Raw genomic sequence first — 22,648 nt, 5'->3', positions numbered from 1 at the left:
AAAGGACACTCTGCCATTTGAAATGACATGGATGAACCTTGAGGTCATTATGCTAAGTGAAATAAGTTGGACAGAAGAAAGACAAATACTGTATGATCTCTCTAGGAATCTAAAAACAAACAAACAAACAAAACAAAACAAAACTCATAGATACAGAGAACAGATTGGTGGTTGCCAAAAGTGGAGGTTGGGAGGTGGGTGAAATGGGTGAAGGGGTCAAAATATGCAAACTTCCAATTATAAAATAAATCCTGGGGATATAAAGTATGGCATGGTGACTAATTTAAAAGAAAAAAAAAAGCAACCCTCAGCTACAACCTAACTACTGTGCTCAGGAAAATAAATCAGTATAGTTTCAGATAAGTAAGAGCACAAAATTATGCATGAGTGTAATGAATCACATTATCCCCTGAACAGATCATATATTATGTATAAAACAGAACACTTAAGAGATTGGAACTCATTTGAAGTTTTGCAAAGCAAATTATCATAATTCTTCTGATATTATAGTAGTTTTCACCTAATACACTAGTTAATACGTTTGAAGAAGTTAAGCATGTAGGAAAATTCTATTTTAAGATAGAAAAAAACAAGAAATTATTAACTGGAAAATATAATCTGACTGGAGAAAATCTTTTGTAATGAAATTATGATAAAATGCTTTGCCTAAAAGCAAAATTATGAATGCCAAAATAAAGCATAAATGATATCATAATACGAAAAATTATTTCAAAAAGGAAATATATAGTATACATAATCTTATTAAGATAAATGTTTTATAACATCTTTAAGTAAGAGTACTTCTATGTTTAAATTGGTATTATAAAGACAACAAGCATGATATTCTGAGAATAATTCAAATATTGAGGACGAAAGAGTTAAGTACGTAATAGCTGTTTATTAATTCCAAAAATAATAAGGACAACTCACAGGACTTAACAAGTTTTGTTCTCTTATAACTCTCTTCTTCATTTTCCTAAACACTACATAGAATGAGGCGAAGTTAATATTAACAAATCAAAATTTCTAATGGTAACCCATAAAACACATAAAATATCATATTGTTTCTTAGCCACAGAATTAATATCATAAACATTATATATGTGATACAGTAACAAATTTTCAAACAGCAATGTTCTGTGTGACATAGTAAGTATTAAATTTTCAAGCACCAATAAACATGAGGGAACAAAACTCTGACAAAACTGTACATGTGGCAAAAACTAATTTGATTGGCTGATGTCAACAGATTTTTCATAATTTGAAGAAAATGAGAAAAACTCTCTGTTAGTAACTGACAAGGAAACGGGCCTAAAAATGTTTAATTCAGTTATAGTTCCTCAAAACAAACTCAAGTGATTGGGATACACTTGAGTTTCCTTAAGTGTTTGTGTTATTTGTTCAAGTGGCTTTCTGTCTCTTACAGCAACTCTGCTTTGCTGGCATGAAATGTGTTTGTACTGACTGGATCTTCCTCCCTCTGGCTGTTAGAATCCCTTAGATGGTTTGTTATTTTCTTTATTAGCCCTTAGATCTGGTGGTAGAAGTAAACAAGTGGAGCTTGTTTCTGCAACACTGAGCTAGCTGCGCGGGGCAGAGGGGCTGCAGGTCCCCCGCTGAGTAGCAGGCTAAAGCTTCCCTGTTTCCAGGTCTCCAAGTTTATTCTCAACTTCAGGAGCAGAGGACCTAGTCCAGCTCCCCCATAGTCCCTAAGGTCACACTTATTGGACAAACTTTCATCAATGTCAAAATTTCCTCTAAGAATCTCTGTGCCAGGTTTTTCCAAGATTGTGGTTAACTTTACTCTATCCCAAGGAAGAAAGAGTCTACCAGTTCTCTCCATCAAGATCTCCTCTGAGCCTAAACCTTCACCTGTTCCCAGATACAGATCAATTTCAACACCAATTTGACTTGGAAAAGACAGGTAGTCAGGAATTTGGAGAAAAGATGTAGAGAGCCATATTATTAATTTGGTAGGGCTACCATAGAAGTGTAATACAAATAGGGTGGCTTAAACAACCGAAATTTACAGTCTTACAGTTCTGGAGTGTAGGAGTCCAAAATCAAGGTGTTGGCAGAGTTGGTTTTTTCTGAAGGCTGACAGAGAAAGATTGGTTCCAGGTCTCTTTCCTTGGATTGTTAGATGGTCATCTTCTCCCTGTGTCTCTTTACATCATCTTCCCTCTAAGCCTGTCTACCTCTGTGTCCAAATTTCTCCTTTCTATAAGGACACCAGTCATATTGCATTAGAACCCAAACTAATGAATGATTCATTTTAACTTGATCATCTCTATAAAGACCCTATCTCCAAATAAGGTCACATTTTGAAGTACTGGGGGTTAGGACTTCAAACATATCTCTTTTCAGGGGATATGGTTCAACCCACAACAGCCATATTTAAGTCAACTGTCTATCCCTGAGACTCTACTGAATATATTAATTAAGCTCTAGATTGGTGATGACCTCAGATGCCGTTAAGGTAGGCGTATTGCAACACAAAATTCTTCAGGTAGATAGAATGATAAAAGGATTCTAGTCCAAAAGACCTGAGGGGATCATGAGAGCCAAGAGACAATTATCATAAGAAACTAAAATTTCAAATGTTCATCGTACATATTACCAGCTGAAAAATAAATGAGTATTTATAAAAACACTCAAAGGCATTATTGTTACTACAAACTCTCTTATCTATAAACCACCTTTTGGGTAATTTATTTGCATTTTCACTTGAGTGAACAATAAAGCATAAAATATTGCCTTTGCAATACATTTTTTTTTAAAGCAGAAAAGTAACTAGTGGGCGTAAGAACTTGTCATTGTTTAAGTCTAATCACTTTATTTAAGTGTCAAGTGGGACCCTCTCTAGTAAAACAACTCATAGCCTACATTTCAATTAAGTTTAGTGAAAGGCAGGGAAAATTACAGAAAGGAAAAGAAGCTTTAGTTTGAAGACTCAAGAGTAAAAGAATTAGTGAATCATTTTAAACAATGTCACTTTTTGTTAAATACGATAGTTACTAACTTCTTAGCTAAGTAGACTTTAAAAAAGAAATATTCTTTGATTCACTTTGCTGTACAGCAGAAACTAACACAACATTGTAAAACAACTGTACTCCAATAAAAATTTTTTAAAAAGAAATATTCTAAAATATGCCACTCAAAATACTTTTTTAGACAATTTTAATTTAAAAGGAGAAAATAGACAATTTCCTTTTGCAAACAAAATACACAACGTGCTCACAACCGTTAGATTAATTGGTATAATATCATGTATATTTTCATTAACACTGTATAACTTCTACATTGATCCACATTCTTGGGACAATTGGTATTATGATTAAACTTAACTTTGCCCATCTTTTGGCTCTAAAATTGTGTCTCATTTAATTTGCATTCCTTAACTACAAATAAAGTTTAACATCTTTAACTTTATAAATGACCTAATTCTTTTTTTTTTTAATTCCTCTTTCTGAAATCTTTCCATATTTGTTTTCTATTGGGTTGTCAGTCTTTATTCTTCTTGATTTTTTAAGAAATGCTCTGCCTACCAGTACTTGACTAATATATTATTATTAAATTTGTGAAATATAAAATTCAAAAACAACATTTTGCTTTCCTGATCATCTATTTCATATTTGTTTTCCATTAAATTATTTTTGTTCTTATGTTTCTTATTCTTTATTTCTACATTTATGAGATTCATTCATTTGTTCATTCCAACATCATAAGTTGTATCTTATTAATTTTCAGCCTTTATTTTATGACCATTTAAGGCTATACATTTCTAATTAATCACAGGTTTATCTTCTTTTAATATGTAGTATTTTTATTTTAAAATTTCAATTATTTATATCATTGCTTATATCCACAAGTTTCTTAATGCATGTTTATTCATTTTAATTTTATTGAATTCCAGTCATGGGTTCATTTTCTGAGATGATAACCACTTCTTTAAATTAGTTGAAACTTATCTATAGCCCACATTATTATGTTCAATTTTTATAGATGTTCAATGCATGTCTAAAAAGAATGCTTATTACAAAATGTTGGGATGTAATATTGTACTATTCATTAGAACGAATTTGTTAATTACATATATATTATATATAAAGCATTGAAAAGAATTTTTTCAAAATTCATATCTAGATTTTCTTGTAAGGTTGGTCCAACAGCTACTGAATAGTATATTAAACTATCCCATTATAGTGGTAGATTTTGTTTTTTTTGCTCTACAGTTTTGAAGCTGTATTATTCATTTTTAAGTGCATACAAATTTAGTTTTCATATCTATTTGGTGAAACTTTTTTCATTATGTAAAGACCCTCTTTCTCTGTACATAAGTAATTTCCTTTAATTTTGTCTAAAATTAGTGGGCTACACCAGCTTTGTTTTTTTTTGGTTCGCAGTTACCTGATGTACTTTCCCCCCTCCTTTTAGTTTTACCCTTCCAGATAGCCTTTAGCTTATTCCTGATTCTTATAAACTATATATAGCTGTTAGTCTTTATTTTCATTTTTAAAAAATAATCTGTCTTTTCTCTGTAGTGGATTTTGAGACCTTCTATTTGTCTTTAGTAATACATAGTTGTATTGACAAAATTTTCTCAGCCTCCCCTGCACTCTTTTCCAACTTGGCCTGACTTTCGGCTTCTGTGTTCATCTATGCATTGTCCACTTTTAGCAAGAATTCTGCTAAGTCATTTTAATCAGAATCCCCTCCCCGCTCCAATATCTGATGACCATTGATAATCTCATCAAGTTCCTCATCCTCCACCAGCCCCAAGGTGGGCTGACCTGCCCCATAGCAAGAATCCTGTTAGGTTGGTTTAGCCAGAATCTTCCCTTACCCCTGTTTCCTCTTAGTAACATTCTAGCCACCCACCCCCACCATGCTCCTTGGCTATAAATTACCACTCGCCCATGCTGTACTTGAAGTTGAGTTTAATCTGTCTCCCCCACTGCAAAATTCCATCTCAGTGGTCCTCTACCTATTGTGATAGTCCCCTTGCCCCCTTGAATAAAGTCTTCCTTACTGTGCTTTAACAATTGGTATTGAATATTTTTTCTTTAACAGTATTAAGATGACTTTAGTTGTAGTTTTCTCTCCACCTGTCCTACTGGGACACTTTGCACTTCTCTATTGTGAGAATTCGTGTTTAATCATTCTGATAAAATTTCCAGTTATTATTTTTTCATATTTTACTTACACTCCGTTTAATTTACACATCTTTCTTTTGGGGGGAACACAAATCTAATGTTTGTAAGAAATTATGAATCTCTTTGCTGTGTCTTTAAACCTGTTTTGAATATCTTTTACTCTTCATGATTCATACTGTGTAAATTTTTGGATCTATTTTCTAACCCACTAATTATATTTCATCATATTAAATCCACTGTTTCAGCTATCAAATGCTTTTTTAATTTCAGCTATTGTAACTTTTACTTTTAGATACTCTCTTGGCTATCTTTCACAACTACCTGGCCAATTTTATAGTCCTAGTCATATTTTTGTTCTTTTCACATATTAAACGCACTTATTTTATATTCTGTAGCCATTTATTCAAATGCCTACAGTCTTTGCACTTGTAATTCTGTTTTAACTGCTTTGTTGACATAACTCATGGTGATTGTCTATTCATGTGTTTTGTTTTTTGATATTGAGCATATGTTCTTTGGACTTTTATCTAAGGAAATTTTTTCAGACTTGGTCCTAAGATATATTCCTCTAGGAAGTAACTATAGTTGTTTCTGCCAGTTTTCTAAGGATATTACATTGACAGCACCAATTAAATACACATTTGTAACTTGCATTTATGTGGCCACATGTGGTGTTAATTCTGGCTCAAAACTGTGTGTGAGCTAGTTTTTGGCAAATAACTCTTCAATGAGATTTTTTTCCTCCATTCCAAGCTAAAGCTGGGACAGACAAGTTTCTTTCTCAGAATCCTTTGGGATGTGTATAGTTTTTATCAATTGCTTCTTGTGGTTATCAATTCCAGGGATTTCTGGTTAAAAAAAAGCAAGTCTTTTAGGTCTTTGAGTTCTAGTTCTTGTCTCCAATTCAGTGGGCAACTGGTAAACACTGAAACTCCAGTCCAAGAGGGATCAGCTTGTTACTACTGGAATCTTTTCAGTTTTAGTTCTCATTTGCATTTTTAGCTTCCTGATTTTTCATCAGTTTGGGCCTCTGATTTCTATGCAATCTCAGCTTACCACTTAGGTTTTTTAAACAAGTATTTTCTTCATACTTTAGGTATTTGGGGGATGAGCTTTTTTTTCTTCGTACTTTAGGTATTTGGGGAATGGGCTTTTTTTGTTTTTAGTTTGTCAAAAATACTAAAAATAAGTCATTAAGAAAATCTTAAAGAAATTTTGGAGATAGTTGGGAGTGATAATTTTCCTGTAAAATACATATAAATTTGTTCGTTTTCAGAAATTAGAAATTAATAGTCAAAATCATAGAATATTTATTAGTTATATCAATTCATGGATGATAATTGTTTCTATAGAGGTAAATTATTAATTTTTATAGCATATCATTACATATTCTGATAATTGTATATGCACCCTAATTATCTTCTTACTTTATTTCTGACAAAAGCTGTGTAGATGGATGTATGCCTTATTATGTATTATCCACCAATAATAGAATTGCAATATTTAGACTTCAAATCACAAGTAATTAAAGTTTAGTAGTAGTACGTGTCCTGTGGCTGACCTATGAATGAAGAAAATAATATTATTTTAGTGATAATCAACAAGAATATATAAAGTATGATAAGGCTAAGGGATTGCTGAAATTTTCAGTTTTTTTCTAACCTGGATATTTAACAATATATATGAATATTCTTCATTTTCACATTAAATCAGAGTTTTGGAGAAAATATTCTATTGGATTTGTTTGGAAGTAGTGTTGTTACTCATTTTGAAAATAACATATTGCAATATATTCCAATCTGTAGTTGACTGCCATAATCAATTTAGCATATCATGACACATATATGATACTGAGAATGAGTATCATACTCATAATTCATCTCAGGTGAAAAATGAAAACATCAGTTAAGGTTGTGGTGTTTGGGGTTTTGTTTGTTTTAAAGCTTTTTATATTTCTTATATTTATATAAGAGGCCTGTGATGAAAAAAATCTACATGATGAGAAAACCTCCTCAGGAGTGTAAGTATGAAATGGAGGTTTTATTGGTTGGTGTATTAACAAGTGGGTGAAGGTATCTCCTGACATTACAACCACATTTACATGTTGTCAACTAACCAGAAAACTTAGCAACAATTTTTAAATTTGTTCATTATTTGACCCAGTATTTACAGTCCTCCATGATATGCCTCAAACTTATTTACCACTATTTTCCTTCAGTCATCCTTTTTTTTCATACCAATAGTATAAATTGTTCAGAAGTTAGATAGTATAAATTGTTTAGAAGTTAGATAAAACTTGAAGGTCATTTCTGCCTTAAAATAATAATAGTGTGATATTGGAAAAGCTTCTTAAAATCATGGGAACTCAGTTTCCTCATTATTAAAACATGGTCAGAAATATGTATACCTTAGAATCTTGAGAGCAGAAATTAAGATAAGACGTAAAATATCCAACACAGTAGTTAACTGCACAAATATTGTTACTGAAATCCTATTCGCCCCACTTTTTTCTGCTTCTAAGCTTTTGAAGATTTTTTTTTACCCTCCTACAAAGTTTTTCTGCTATAGTTTCCACTCATTCAAATTCTAAAAATGAACCATGAACTGGTTTCAAAGCTTTGTTGAATGTTCCCCACTCTATCAACATTTTCTAATCTACTCGTGCTTTCTATTTTGAAGTAATGCATTTGAATTCCCATAGCATTTCTCTTTGCTTCTTTCAATACTTAACATTCTATGAGATACTATGAATATTCACGTACACCTTACACACTATGTATTATAGTTCCTCTAGGACAAGATTTGTTTCCCATTCACATGTATATCTCAGGAAGCTCCCAAGATGGTGCATATTATAAACCTTATATTTGTTGGTGAAGAAACTGTTTAAGGAAATAATTTGGAAGTGCTTTTACAAGTCGTGCCTACTTGAGACCAAATATTCAGAGAAAGAACAAAATATCCAGTTAATTAATCGCTTCAAATATCCCACTATTTGAAGTCATTTAGGGAATTATGGAAGATTTTCACTGCAGTTCGGAGAAAAGATGACAGTCTGAGAGTTAAAAAAGTAAATATCATAATAGAGTGTATTATATTAATCTTATTTATAAATAAGGCACTCTCAGAGTGAACTGAAGACCCACATATAAACTCAAAGATTACTTTTAGATGGCTAAGGAATATATCTGGCCTGGAGAGAACACTATAATCTAAACAATTTTATGAAGAAAGAATAGGTTAAAAGAGATTAGTAAGAATGGAATCTTGAAAGAACTAAAGAGCAGAGAAAGTTTCTGCATTTGTTCATTCAACAAATATTTCTTGCTCATTTACCACCTGCCAGACATGTGCCAGGCATAAGGATGCACATTTCCCCTGCCTTCCAGGAGTATTCAAACAAAGACAAACAAATTCTAGTTTGATTTCTGCAGGAAATAAATCCTAATATAAAGGTTTAGGGGAAATCTTGTTGAAAGAAAGGAAGAGAGAGATTTATACTGTGAGTTAATGGCTGAAAGAGACTAGACATAAGAAGCACAGAGGAAGAAAGTTTGAAGTAGAGAAATCATGAGATAAGAAACAGCTCATGTGACTGGTGCATTATGGGGGAAAAGCACACTAGAAAGGGCTGAGGAGATTGTCAGTGGAAAATCATTTAGAGCCAGCTGTGAAGAGGAATGTGGATTTCAATCTGTTGCAATGGAAAGGCATTGAACAGTCTTAGGAATAGAAGTGACATCATTCGGTATACTAAAACTAACAAAGAACAAACAAAAACCCCTTAATATTCACAGTGGAGGGTTAATCAAGGGGAATAAGAGAGCAAGCAAGAGAAAAAATTAGGAGACTTTTGCTGAGATCCATGTGAAAAATTTTGTAGCCTGGAAAAAAAAGAAAAAAAGGAGATAAATCATTGGATATTTCTGCTATTATTTCAAAAAAGGAGGGTCACCTGATCAGCTAACATGTGATTATTATTGTAGTCTGTTCAGTATGTAGATCCCTATGCAAAAGACAAATTCACTAGGCACACATACTTGGTGATGATATCTATCACTGCCATAGGATTAATTCTCCTCTACCTAATTTGTATTAAACATGTGACTTCCTGATTGATTTTTAACTTAAAGCTTTTTTTTTTTTTTTTTTGCGGTACGCGGGCCTCTCACTGTTGTGGCTTCTCCCGTTGCGGAGCACAGGCTCCGGACGCACAGGCTCAGCGGCCATGGCTCACGGGCCCAGCCGCTCCGCGGCATGTGGGATCTTCCCGGACCGGGGCACAAACCCGTGTCCCCTGTGTCGGCAGGCGGACTCTCAACCACTGCGCCACCAGGGAAGCCCTAAATTAAAGCTTTGTTTCAATCTTCCTAGAGTGTTAATTCAAAGATGTGACTATTCTAATTATTCCAAAAGTGACATTGCCTTTTATAAGTTTTAAAACTGACATTTTGACTCATACACAAGCTTTTGATGAGATGACTAGAATGACCCAGTGCTACTGAATCTGATCGATTCTCAGTAAATAGTTATTAACCCGATACTACATTAACTTCAAAAAAGTAAGTAAAATTTTCACTAAATAACAAATCATTTTAGCAGTATGTACAAAATATTATATATGTTTAGCTCATTGGTAGTAACAATTGAGCATATGAAAAAAGCTTTATCTTTACATTGAAATTGATCTACTTTTCTGTAGCTTAAGTAATATGCATATATCTTGAAACAATAGTGAAAATACACCATTAAAGATAGCTCTGTGGTAGTATACAAAATACTGGACAATGCACCTGAAGCACCAAATTCAGTTTTGATATCTTCAGCTTGCTGAATATGAAGGTTAGTAACCATCACTTAACCACTTTGGGCTACAATTCCTTCCTTGTAAAAGGAAACTATTAAATATGAGGAAGATTAATATCTCATTTAGCTCAGAAGTGCCATGTCTTGTCCAATGTGAAAAATAATCTATTAGTACAAGAAGGAAATAATAAAGGCCTGAAGAAGAAGAGCAGAGATTTGGCTATATCAGAATCCAGCTTAATTTTACATGAATGCTAGTCAGATGCTCATCAGCCATAAAATGGTCTTTTTTCCCAAAAACACATTCATTCACCTACCATACAATCAGGACAATTATTCTCCAAAGAGTAAAATTTACAAGAATGGCTACCACAATATGTAGTTGCATAAAATTTATTTTGACTTTATAGAAATTAAGAATAAACAACATAAACAACATAGACAAGAAGCACTGGGAAATTAATCATCAAATGTTAAAAGAAACAAGACAGTACGACGCACTTTGATTCATTTCTAATTATTTAATCAAAGTTAATCTAGTACCCCACACACTGTAACAAATTCATTCGTTTACTAATTTAAAAATAATCATATTTCTAGTATGATCATTGACACATTCAACAAACATTGATTATCTACTGTATGCTAGGTGCTGTGCTAAATAACAGCCATTATTTCACTCTGGTGGAAAAGTCAAACAAATAAATGAGGGGAATGGTAGCTTGCCATAAGTAATTTGAAGGAAATAATCATGATGCTATGAAAAACAAGTAATATGGGGAGAATTCTCTGGCGGTCCAGTGGTTAGGATGCCACGCTTCCACTGCAGGGGCACGGGTTCATTCTGCGGTTTGGGAACTACTAAAATTCCTCATGCCTCAGGGCGCAGTCAAAAAAAAAAAAAAAAGCAAGAAATAGAAAAACAAGTAATATGGGGACTCCAGCCATCCTCTTATATGACATTATATTCAATAAACTGATTGACTATATAAATTTGATAAAGTCTAACGTTCCTATGTTTTCGTGTTAATGATGAGATGAAACAGCTAAAATTATCCTGCCTTTTAAGCTATCATGTAACATAATTATCCAGATTAATGTAAACACAGAGCTTTAAATATTATCCACTGATTTGCTCACTTAAACATTCATTGGCTCTCTCCTTTGGGCCAGAGTATAAATCTCAGAAGTCATTTCATTCAGTTCCCTCAATAAATATATATTTTTAAAGATATATTAAGTAAAAGTATTTTAAAAAATGTATTACTTTTCCAAAGATAGTTAGTGATGAAGCAAGGCAAGGAACCCAGGTCTTCTTGAAATATAGTAAGTTTTGTTTTTTGATTGTGTGTGGTTTTTAAAACAATTACTGCTATTCAAAGAATGACCAACTAAAAAGCATTTGCACTTAGAAAGCTTTCCAAAGATTCACTGAAAAACAGCGTTAATTAAAATTATATGACACTTCTCAAGATAGAAACATTCATGGGCAGAATCAACTATATTCCTTAAGAGGCTTCTGGAAGTTTGTGATTTAAGTCGGAAAACCAAATGTGAAAAGAGGCAGGTTTAATAATAATGTCTGGAAATAAATCCAAAATTTCTTTATTTACACGGAATATAAATAAGCTTGTCTACTAAAGAGTAAAGAGAAAGATTTTTTTTTTTCACCGTGCCCTCATTTGGAGGGTAAAAATTAGTGACATACTTTTCCAGTTAAACAGAGAATTATGGGATAATTGATATGTCAATTGCTCTTGGATTTAATTAAGAAGAAAACGTTTGTGAGAAAGGAAAGACATTCTTGGCATGTAGTTTGGTCATTGAGAAAAGTAAGAGATTAAAGTAGGGCTTTCAGAATAAATACCTGAGGGAGTTTTGGGAAAAAGCTAAGATTCAAGGAGTGAATATTTTGATCCTAGTTGATAGTAAATAAAAGCCACTCAAAGATCTAATAGCCTAAGTTTTAATGATTAAAAATTCCATTATTTTGAGGTGCATGAAGAAGCATAGAAACGTGTGCATGATCTCTCTCTCTCTCTCTCTCTCTCTCTCTCTCTCTCTCACACACACACACACACACACACACACACACACGCACTCACTTTCCCTTTCCAGTCTTCCAATCCAAGTCCCCATATAAATGGTTAGGGAGGGGTGGGCGAGGGAGAGAGTTGGATGGCAGAAGAAAAGATGAACCATATGACCTAGTTGTCGTTCTCCCTGGAGTTTAATGTTAAGATATGGAAAACGCCTAAGAAAAAACGGGTGTGTGTGTAGCGTTGTCCCCTCAGAAGCCATGTCTTTAGATTTCCCACCTTCATCTTTTTAGAACCCGTATTGTCACTGAAGGAAACTCAATTGACTCCAGTCAACAACGTTTCCCGGCCAGAAGCCGGCCAGGGTTGTGAGACGATTCTAGAAGCAGCTGATTCTCCTCTTCCGCTGGTTTTCAGCACCACATTCTCTGCTCTTCCCTAGACCTCTCCAAGGGTCTGGGTTTACTGTTGACTCTTGCATTTTGATGTAAGGTCAAAGAGACAGGGTCTCATCCGAAAAGACCTTTTATTACTAAATTGCGCCTTCTCCCGGAAGGGAACAATGGAGGGTCCCTCTAGCGCGATTCTGCTACCTAATCCATAAATGCTGCTGACTCCCCCAGTTCTTAGCGCAGAGGCTTCCCCTCCCCCAGTTCCTTCCAGTTGCGGTTTAGGCTCTGCACCAGTTACTCAACGCCTTTTTTTTCTTTCTTTTTCTTTTTTTTTTTAAAAGCCTGGCTAGCTAAGCACCGCCTACCGTCGTGAGTGGCCTGTCACTCTGCCCCGCTGTGCGGTTGTGATTGGCTGGCAAGACCGTGTCGTCTGGCCCCGCCCCCGCTTCCCTCTGCCACGCTAGTGGCCCGGGGTTTACCCAAAGGTGGACAGTGGGATTCGGGCGGGCGGCGCTTGGAGCAGGTGCAGACGCATCCTTGCTCCCGCTGTTGCTCTTTCTCCAGTCGTGGGTCTGAGTCAGGAAAGGACTAGCATTCTTCTTTTGCCGCTAGAGCTCCCGTGAACTGCTGCCCAGAACCTAGGCACCTCAGACTTCTCATCTCATCCGTTATTCCGCTGTCACTGTATAAATCACCTGCACATGTGTAATCCTGTGAATCTCCCTTCAGCTCCTGCTCAGAGAAGGGGTCGAAAGGGAATTTCAAGTGTTTGAAAGAGAGGGTCTCCGCGGATCGCGGGGAGCTGTCTCAGGTGCTGAAGCTTTCCAGGCGTTGCTCTCCACCAACACCACACGCAGTTAGACTGCACACTCTCATTCCCGGCTTTCTCCTTCCCCATGCCTTGGCTAAGACTCATTTCAGAGTCGTGAATCTTTCCCTCCGTATCATGGCCTACGTGAGACACTTTCGGACATTAGTTTCGGGATTTTACTTCTGGGAAGCAGCACTGCTACTCAGGTGAGTCCACTTGTATTTAACAGTTGGATAACTCATTCAAGCCTTGCAACTACTTGTCATGGATGAAACCAAGAATGCAACTCGAAGTTGACTTGTTGAAAGTGTCCCTTAAATCGTATTGTTTTCTATCTAAAGGTATCTAGCAGTCTATCTCTTGAGACCTCTACAACATATAACTTTGCTCTGTTTTCACTAATTAATGTATTTTAGTAACTGGCATCTTATATTATTTGCAGCTGAGGTTACCCTAGCAAAAAAATATTTCCAAAGCCTAGGTCTTCCTTCTCAAATTGCTTTAAGTGTTTCTTTTTTCTAAGTGAATTATAAATTCTGGGTGTTACTCTCTTTTGTGAAAGTTACAAAACATTTAGTAATTAGAAATGGAACATTACTTACTTTTTAAAAGACAAAAAAAAATCTAGAGCATAAACATTTAGTGATCAGAGATATTCTGAACATTGTTGATATATCTAGAGGTTAAGTTCAAATGAATAGAATAATAAAGGCCTTGCAAGTACTATTTTCTAAAGAGCCTGGTTCATGGAGGCAAAATAATAAATAAATCACCAGATATGTTCTATGCCAAGAATAATTATTTTGGAGAAAGTAATAAGAAACCTATTGAATGGTAAAATTGTTCTATGATGTGTCATTTTCTTATCATATCCAGTCATATTTGGTAGGCTTTCTTTTTTTTTCTTTTTAATTAAAAGAGAAGAGAGACTAAACACAGATCAAGTAATTTAACCCCCATTCTTCATCAAACAATGTATAAGCAAGATACTGCTCGTGGATTTTTGAACCAACAATATAAATTTTACTTTACTATTATAATTACCTTAAAATTTCCATTTTTTGGCTCACAAGACTTTCAAGAAGATTGAAATCAAATAATGAGAGTAACTATTTGTATAATGGTTTCCATTTGAAGTATGTAAATATTCTTTTCTGGGTTGCTATGTCAAGTTTTTATCGTTAGGCGCATTAGAAAAACATAGCATATCCCATAATAACTACCTTTAGTAACAGGAACTAGTTGTGAAGGTTATTATATTTCTGAAATTATCCATTTTTTCTGAAGTGAGGTGTTGAAACCATTGTAAATCAGAATATTTTCAGTGAAAAATATTTTAATGACAGTAAATTTTTGTAACTTTACAATTGTTACAAGTTTCATACGTAGTGACCAAAGCAAAGAATGTAGAGCTTTTACATTTATGTAAATTGTATGGAAAGGAGTACAAAATTCATGTCATAAGATAAATTATTTTACCATAATTATTTCTTAATATCTTAGATAATACACATATTTATTTTTTTCAAAGAAATCAGAAGAGCTTAGTTGATAGATACTTAGGTTTAGGAAGTTTAATGTTAATAACTAAAATATTTTGATCGATGAGGTCAAATTTGTATAATGGCAAATCACCATAATATTTGTTATGATATATTCTTAGAATTTATCTTCATTAATATTAAATAATTTAGTTTAAAATGCTTTTTATGAATAGTCTAAAAATGTAATCACTTGAAAAAGACATACCCAATATAGAAGTTTTGGTGATACTATATTCTTCATCAAGTTTTTCTTTTTTCGTTCACAAATCGAAAAAAAGTTTTCTCTATCTTAGACTGGTCTTAGTAGCCATCACTCTATGAAGAACTTTAATCATACATAAAAAAATTAAGTATTTTTATTTTTTAGTGATGGTCCTTGAAGGAAAATTTTCTATAGAAATTTCCTTTAGAAAGTGAAGCTCCCTCTACTGGAAATATCTTGCAAAATACAGTTTCTTTATGGAGACCATTTTTTGTTCGCTAAGCCTATTCGTGAGGTATTGAGCAAAAAAGGAAACATGTAAAGGAAAACCTAAAGTCAAAAAAGTATTTTGTTTAAATTCATAAATATATCTTTTTAATTGAAAAATATTATTTCCAGGGAAATTTGGAAGTAAGAACAACAACCAGAAACCATATATGAAGTTTTAATTAAATAACATACTAGTAGAAGCGTTTTTTTCCCATAGGTTTAAGGTTTTAAAAATTTTTATTGAGATATAAATGCACAAAGAAAAATGTGCAAACAACAGAGTTCCAAATAAAGTGGCACAAAGGTAACACCATGTCAAGAGACCACGGATCAAGAAGTAGAATTGTCAGCATCACACGAGCATTCACCATGCCCCCTCTTACCACCATATCTTTTCCCAAGCACTACTTTGCTGCAAAATCATCTCTATCCTGACTTATGGGACAATAAAACTTTTTCCTGCTTTTGAACTTTATATACTTATTTGAGTCTGCTTTATTTTTATGAAACATATGTGATTTATCTGTGTTATAGCATGTAGCAGTAGCTTGTTTATTCTCATTTCTGTATGGTATTCCATTATATGAAGACATCACAATCTACCCATTGTCCTACTGAGGAATATTTGGGTATTTTTTTAGGTTTTGGCTAGTGCTGCTATGAACCTCCTTGATCATGCCTTTTTTTGGTGAATACATGTGAATACGTGCATTTTGGGGACTATATGAGTTGGGTCCAAGAGTTTCACTAGGCAGAGGAATTGCTAGAATATAGGGTGGATATGAGTATGGTTAGCTTTAGTAGATACTGCAAGTTTTCTAAGGTAGTTTTACCTAGTTAAACTCCTATCAGTAATATATGAGAGTTCCTGTTGCTATTACTAGTACAAAATTTGATCAGTGCAACATTACTATAAAAATTTATAGTGCTTTTGTAGACTATTATTGCAAGTCCACAGATAATATTTTAGTTTCTATCTTGGCATAATTTCTACATTTTAGTAAATGAGTTTTTTTTTTTTTAATTAGGAAGCTTCTCTCCCCACAGAGATTCTACAAGTCAGTACCACTTTATTTTTTTTAATTAATTAATTAATTTATTTTTGGCTGCATTGGGTCTTTGTTGCTGCGCGTGGGCTTTCTCTAGTTGAGGCGAGCAGGGGCTACCCTTCATTGTAGTATGCAAGCTTCTCATTGCGGTGGCTTCTCTTGTTGCAGAGCTCGGGCTCTAGGCGCGTGGGCTTCAGTAGTTGTGGCACACAGGCTCAGTACTTGTGGCGCATGGGCTTAGTTGCACCGCGGCATGTGGGATCTTCCTGGACCAGGGCTCGAACCTGTGTCCCCTACATTGGCAGGCAGATTCTTAACCACTGCGCCACAAGGGAAACCCCAGTAAATGAGTTTTATTAAGGCAAAAACAGCAAAACAAAAACATTTACTGCTATACTATAATTAGGAGTATTCATTATCAGAATACATCAGGTATTAGAAATGTAATATTTAAAGGGAACTTATTAAAGAGGTGAATTCTTTTAATAAATACAAGTCAGACACAGACATAAAAAATCTACCTTTCCTAGTAGTGAAGTTTTTAAAATTTTCACATTTTGCTCAGATATTGCTGTTTTTTGAAAAAATTTTCCTATGGCTTTTGGATTCTACTTCTCATACTAATAAAATAAAGAACAAAACACCAGTGTTCAGCTTTCTTTGAAATGTAAATAAGTGATGATTATGAAGAGCTTACAGAACAAATTCCAAAAGCAGGAGAACTGCCAAAAATATTTCATCTAAATTAATTATTTTCACAACATACAATTTTGTTTTTCATCTTTATAGTTTGATACCAACACAGACTTGCTATTTGAATAAATTATGGTATATTGTGTCAAAACACTGAATGTATGAATTTCATACTTTATGATAATCACAAACAAAATGTTTTCTTGATTTACTTCAAAGCCTAAGAAAAACATTTTGGCATAGAATTTCTTATTTTTTGCTTTTGGTACGTTTTGGAGGATGGGGAAAATTCTTTTTAATGTTGGGTCTATTTTCTTATGTAAGATTTTGAAGAAAATGTACTTCAGGGGATAAAGTCATTATTATGATGATTTCTTGTATGTAGGTACTGTAGCAGGATTCTACATAGTGTTTTTAAATTATGCTACACATAATATATGCTTCTTCCCTTTGTATCTATAAATAATCATATGCTTTCCTAAGTGTAGAAGGATCGTGGCCCAGTTCTCTAGTCAATGCCTCAAGCAGTTTGCAGATTCAGGAAACAGCTTTTAAATATTTCCTCTTGTATGTAATTTTTCTCTCCCTTGATCACACAACTATGTACTGAGGCAAGTCAATCACCAAATATGTGTTTAACGTGTAATGTTAAGCAATTCAACAAGATTTCCTCATCACATTCTGTGCACACATGTTTGTGCTAGGTACAGTTTGGCTAGGGATGATTGGGAAATTATCCCCTTTCTCATCATGGAACTTAGAGTCTAGCAGGAAAGAAAATACAAAGGTCCAGTGACAAAAGACAAACAGAAACAGCAATGTTTTAGGCAATGTGAAATAGGGAAGTTCCCCAGAGGGTTGGTACTTGTGCTGGATCTTATAAGATGCTTGTTCAATGGGCAGAAATGAGATATAAAGAAAATATTCTATGCAATAGGAATGATACAAGCCTATCATGTGCTAAGGGAATGGTGATGGTCAAATTCAGTTGAAAGATTTCCAATTTATGGTTTAAAATCATATTCTGCTAGCAACAACTATTGAGCTGACTACAATAATAAACCAGCCAAAATGTGGAGTTGCAGCTTCCTTTCATAATGGAATATGGATGAAATTTAGAAGCAAATCATTTAATTATAACTGGATAGTTATCATTATAGGAATGGTCTGGTAACTGGGCTCAAAATATCTCTATAAATCCCTTTCTTTCAGAGGTAGAGTTTACCTCAAAATTACAATTAATCATAAGATTGCTAATAATCATCAGTAATAGTAAAAAACTATGTAAACAGACAACAATGACAAGACTACTAGAAGAAAAGGACAATCTGCTTGTTTTAGAGTTTGGAGATCATGTTTGAATTTTTCATCAAAATATGATCTCTTTAAAGAAAGAAAATCAGGTAGAGGATTTGGATTGTTGGAAGAAAAGGGGACAGTGAACTTGGTTTTGAGTTTGAGATGGTAGCAGTAGATCTGGGTATCCTGCTGTCAGCTGAGAAAACAGAGACAATGCTTGAACTGTAGACTGAACAGTTAAACTGTTACAAAGGTGATCACACTGTGTGCAAAGAACAAGAAACAGAAAAAATATTTATATGAGATGAAGGTAGAATATTTAGAGCAGGCCACAGAGACGTACTCAGAGAGAGTCCTGAGCTAAACTGTGGAGGTGCGACTGGTCATAAATAAGTGACAAAGTCATAGATTTATCATAATTTTATACTGTCGATCCCAAGGACTTGCTCTTATCAATAGCATATATCTATCCCTTTTCTATAGAGCCTTTGAATGCTCTAATTTCAACTAATCTCATAAACTAGTCCACAGTCACGGATGATTAAAAACTTAAGTTTTCTCAGGAGACTTCTAGGGAATTATTTTGGAGAAGATGCATCTTTAACTTTTACTTACTACATAAGCATATTGGATGAATCCTCCTTGATTTTCCCACCAAACCTGTCTCTTAAACTCTTCGCCAAATGATTAGCGTTATACTTGGATTAACTGTATTTATTGAAAATGAACTCCTGTGTATGCAGATGTCCATTTTGAAACATGGGTGGTTTGTCTTTCTCCACTAGAAGAAAGCTGTAGCTTTGTCTTGTTGGAAAAATGCATCAAGAAGAGAGATAAGCGAGTTAGCTTCGAGAACTGGTTCTGGAGTGAAGGCAGGCATTCTAAGACAGGACCAACTGTTTAGTAACAAACAGAGTGTGTGAATAGAATGAGCTCTTTCATCCCAGAAAATGAAGCTATTCAAACAACTGCATGGCAACCACACACATTTTAAGAACAGAGTTTGAAATCCTCAGATATTGTCAGAAGAGGAAGCAATAGCAAAAAATAAAATAAAATAAAATAAAAAAAGCAGCTCCGTTACAGTGTATTTCTGAAATTCTTTCAGAATCTCCATACTAGAGATATTTTTAGGAGGAAGTATTGCCAGTACCTCTCAGACAATTTGATGCACAGAAGCAGTAACCTCAGTGGTACAATTAAGAATAGCATAAAGTGGAAAGGTTATTAACATCCTCTGAGATAGTTTATTGCATGGAATAACTTCCAATGCAAACGATGAAGCATTCTCTAGGAGTGCATGCAAAATTTACACACTGACAAAAATAACCAATTAGGATTTATAGACCCTGAGATATTTCTGATACTACTTTACAAACATTGCCAATATAGGTTGGTTGGGCTTACATTGGAGGTAACTAGTCCATCCAATATTGTACCTAAATTTGAAAATCTCTCAAAAATATCTATAACAGGGACTTGCCTCGTGGTCCAGTGGGTAAGACTCTGCGCTCCCAATGCACGGGGCCTGGGTTCGATCCCTGGTCTGGGAGCTAGATCCCACATGCCGCAACTAAGAAGCCCGCGTGCCGCAACTAAGACCCGTTGCAGCCTAAATATTAAAAAAAAAAATCTATAACAGGTAGTCATCCTGTAAACGTTAAAATTTCCAGCAAATAAGGACCTTTTTACCTGAAAAGGAAAATGTTTATCAAATAATTTTAATGAATAAAAAACAAAATGTCATTCTGTTTTCTCCTGGACATAGGAAACTTCCTTTGGGCACATGTGCTCCCTCTCCCCAAATATTTGTTTCTGTATTTTTTCCCTTTTTTTTCATGCTTGCTTCTTCACTTAAAATGACCATCCTGCTTGTGGAGAGTGTGTTTTTTATTTGAGACACAGTTTGAATTGATAATATTTTCCATGTGGTTGCTCCATGCATGAAGCTTGTATACTCCAGTTGCAGGGTGCCTGTAGCAGTCTACCTGAATCTCTTTGTAACTTTATAAAAGTCTATGGAGCAATGACTGCATTTCCAGGCAGTGTGCAATGTGCTGGAGAAGCAGAATCTCAACTTTCTATAATATGCCACCGTAGAGGGGGGGACGTGACATCACCTTCAAATGTGTGTTTTAGATTTTCATGCAAGTCTTGTCTCTCCTTCTTGATTGTAACTCCCATGAGGATAGGATTGTTTCTGATCTTGTTTTACTGCCATAATATTTAATTCAATGTCATGCTTGGAGTAGATGCTTGATAAAACAACAGATCCGCACTGAGATGACACCTACCTACCTGTCATCTCTGTTTATCTGTCTATAACTCTAGATTTGAATTTTATTTCAACCTGTGTTATTACTTGGAGTGGAAAGAGAATCTTGTGTTCAAGATACCATAAAGGCTATAAGATCAAATAAATTGCCTCAGAAGATGTTACCGGCTCTGAGAAGTTGTAAAACAGACATAAATTGGCAGCTCCCAGTGGAAAAGTGATAGATTTGCTTCTCCTTATCACCATGAGAAATTGAGGTTTCTATTGTATAATGCATTATTTCTCAACTTATTTTCCCCATCATTGCCTCCTAAGGAGCCCTTTAAAGATATTTTTAGACTTTTTTTTTCTAATTGCCTGCATGAAATTGTAATATCACAGTACATTGTATATTTGCTCATGTGTAGTATATAGCCATAGATACATAGAGATAGAGATAGATTTGTGCTTTATATGTAAGAAGAATAAGATTTTTCACCCCCAAGATAAAACTCACCCACCCTCCTTGGGGTGATAACACCCCTCTTGAGAATGCATGGTGTAAAGGTTGCTACTTTTTATGATACTTAGACTATAGTTGTATAGTTTCATTGTTTGGAGTCATGACCTAGAAGTAAAGCAATCATTTATCTGTTGACACTGTTTAAGATAATTTAATCCTAAAAACATTAGGAAACTTTAGTGACATCTTTTTCTGTAAGTACATAAAGTTCCCAGAAGCCACTAGGCTTCCATCAATAAATTTCAAATCATAGTTGCCTCTACCAACATCACTGTTCAATGACTTTCATAATTTCATGAAACTATTTTTTAAAAAACAAAATCTTGGAGATAATATCATTTACAGTTTATTTTTCTATGATTTAGACTCTGTTGACTTTCTTTTGTTTTCAAAGTAAGATAAATGAAAAAGTTCAAATTCCTTTTTAAAGTTAAATTTATAGTTGTTATAGAAAGGATCTCAACAGTTAGTACTGACATAAGGTCTGGATATTCTTCAATTCAGGAGTTCAGGGATATATACAAAAAGCTGAGAGTAATGTTACCATTAAAATAAAAACTGATTGGGACTTCCCTGGCGGTCCAGTGGTTGAGACTTCACCTTCCAATGCAGGGAGTGCAGGTTTGATCCTTGGTCGGAGAGTTAAGATCCCACATGCCTCACGACCAGAAAACCCAAACATAAAACAGAAGCAATATTGTAACAAATTCAATAAAGACTTTAAAAAAATGGTCCACATAAAACAAAAAAACTGATTGAAAGAAAATAGAGTAACAAGTAAAATGCTACTAATAGAAAAGAAAGTAGGAATGATTATTAATTGGCAGTAAGGTGTCAGCAAATCATCAGAAAACGATGTTTATCTTGCTGTTTGGTTTTGTTTTGCTTTGGTTTGTTTTGCTTTGGTTTGGTTCATACTGGCCATACAATACTTAAGGTGGGGAATTGGGGGAAGATAAATGATGTGAACGTTGATGAAACAACCACTCAAATACCATCCATCAAATGCCTGGGAGGACCATATGCATTCTATCTGTCTGGCTAATTTCTACTCAACTCACTTTACCTTCTTGAAGAATCCTTCTCTGAGCTCCCCCAAGTCTAGGTGAGGATACCTCCTCTGTGCTTCCAGGAATACAGTACCTTTATTATTGCATATGTCCCAGGGCTGTGGTAATGGCCTGAATATTGCCTCTAGTTCAAACCGTGAAGCCCTGGACGGCAGCGACAGTAACATATTTCTAGTTCTATCACCAGGGCTTAAAAGAGTGTCTTGCACACTGACAGGGCTCACTCATTTCTGAAATGAAACACTTCTCCCCACCCCCCCAAAGCAGATTTACAATTTCAAATAAATAATTCTAGGCATAAATAAAAATACTATGCTGTCTTTCTTTCCTTCTAGCATTTAGGAGGAAAATTAGTGAGAGATTTGGTGCTTTGTTTTTTCTCTTTATTCCCAATTTTATTTGTCTGTGGTAATATATTTACCCACTTGCCTCTTATCTCTCTTTTCTTTCACAGAAAATATTCTTCTACGTTTTTCCATTTCCTCACTACTTACTTATGTCTCACTTGTTCCTATCTGGGATCTATCCCCACCTCTACAA

At 34.5% G+C, this 22,648-nt stretch overlaps 1 protein-coding gene across 1 annotated transcript in view; it reads left to right on the top strand.

Annotated features, from left to right (window-relative positions):
- Positions 1 to 13,339: 13,339 nt before the first annotated feature.
- Positions 13,340 to 22,648, top strand: part of GLRA3 (glycine receptor alpha 3) — a 158,097-nt gene continuing 148,788 nt past the window's right edge. Inside the window, exon 1 of the mRNA XM_004278690.4 lies at positions 13,340 to 13,410. Coding sequence (XP_004278738.2) covers positions 13,340 to 13,410 — 71 coding nt within the window. The remainder of the gene's footprint in view (positions 13,411 to 22,648) is intronic.

This window comes from Orcinus orca, chromosome 6 (assembly GCF_937001465.1).
Source record: "Orcinus orca chromosome 6, mOrcOrc1.1, whole genome shotgun sequence".
Taxonomy (NCBI): Eukaryota; Metazoa; Chordata; class Mammalia; order Artiodactyla; family Delphinidae; genus Orcinus; species Orcinus orca.
This window is presented reverse-complemented; position numbering and strand designations above follow the sequence as displayed.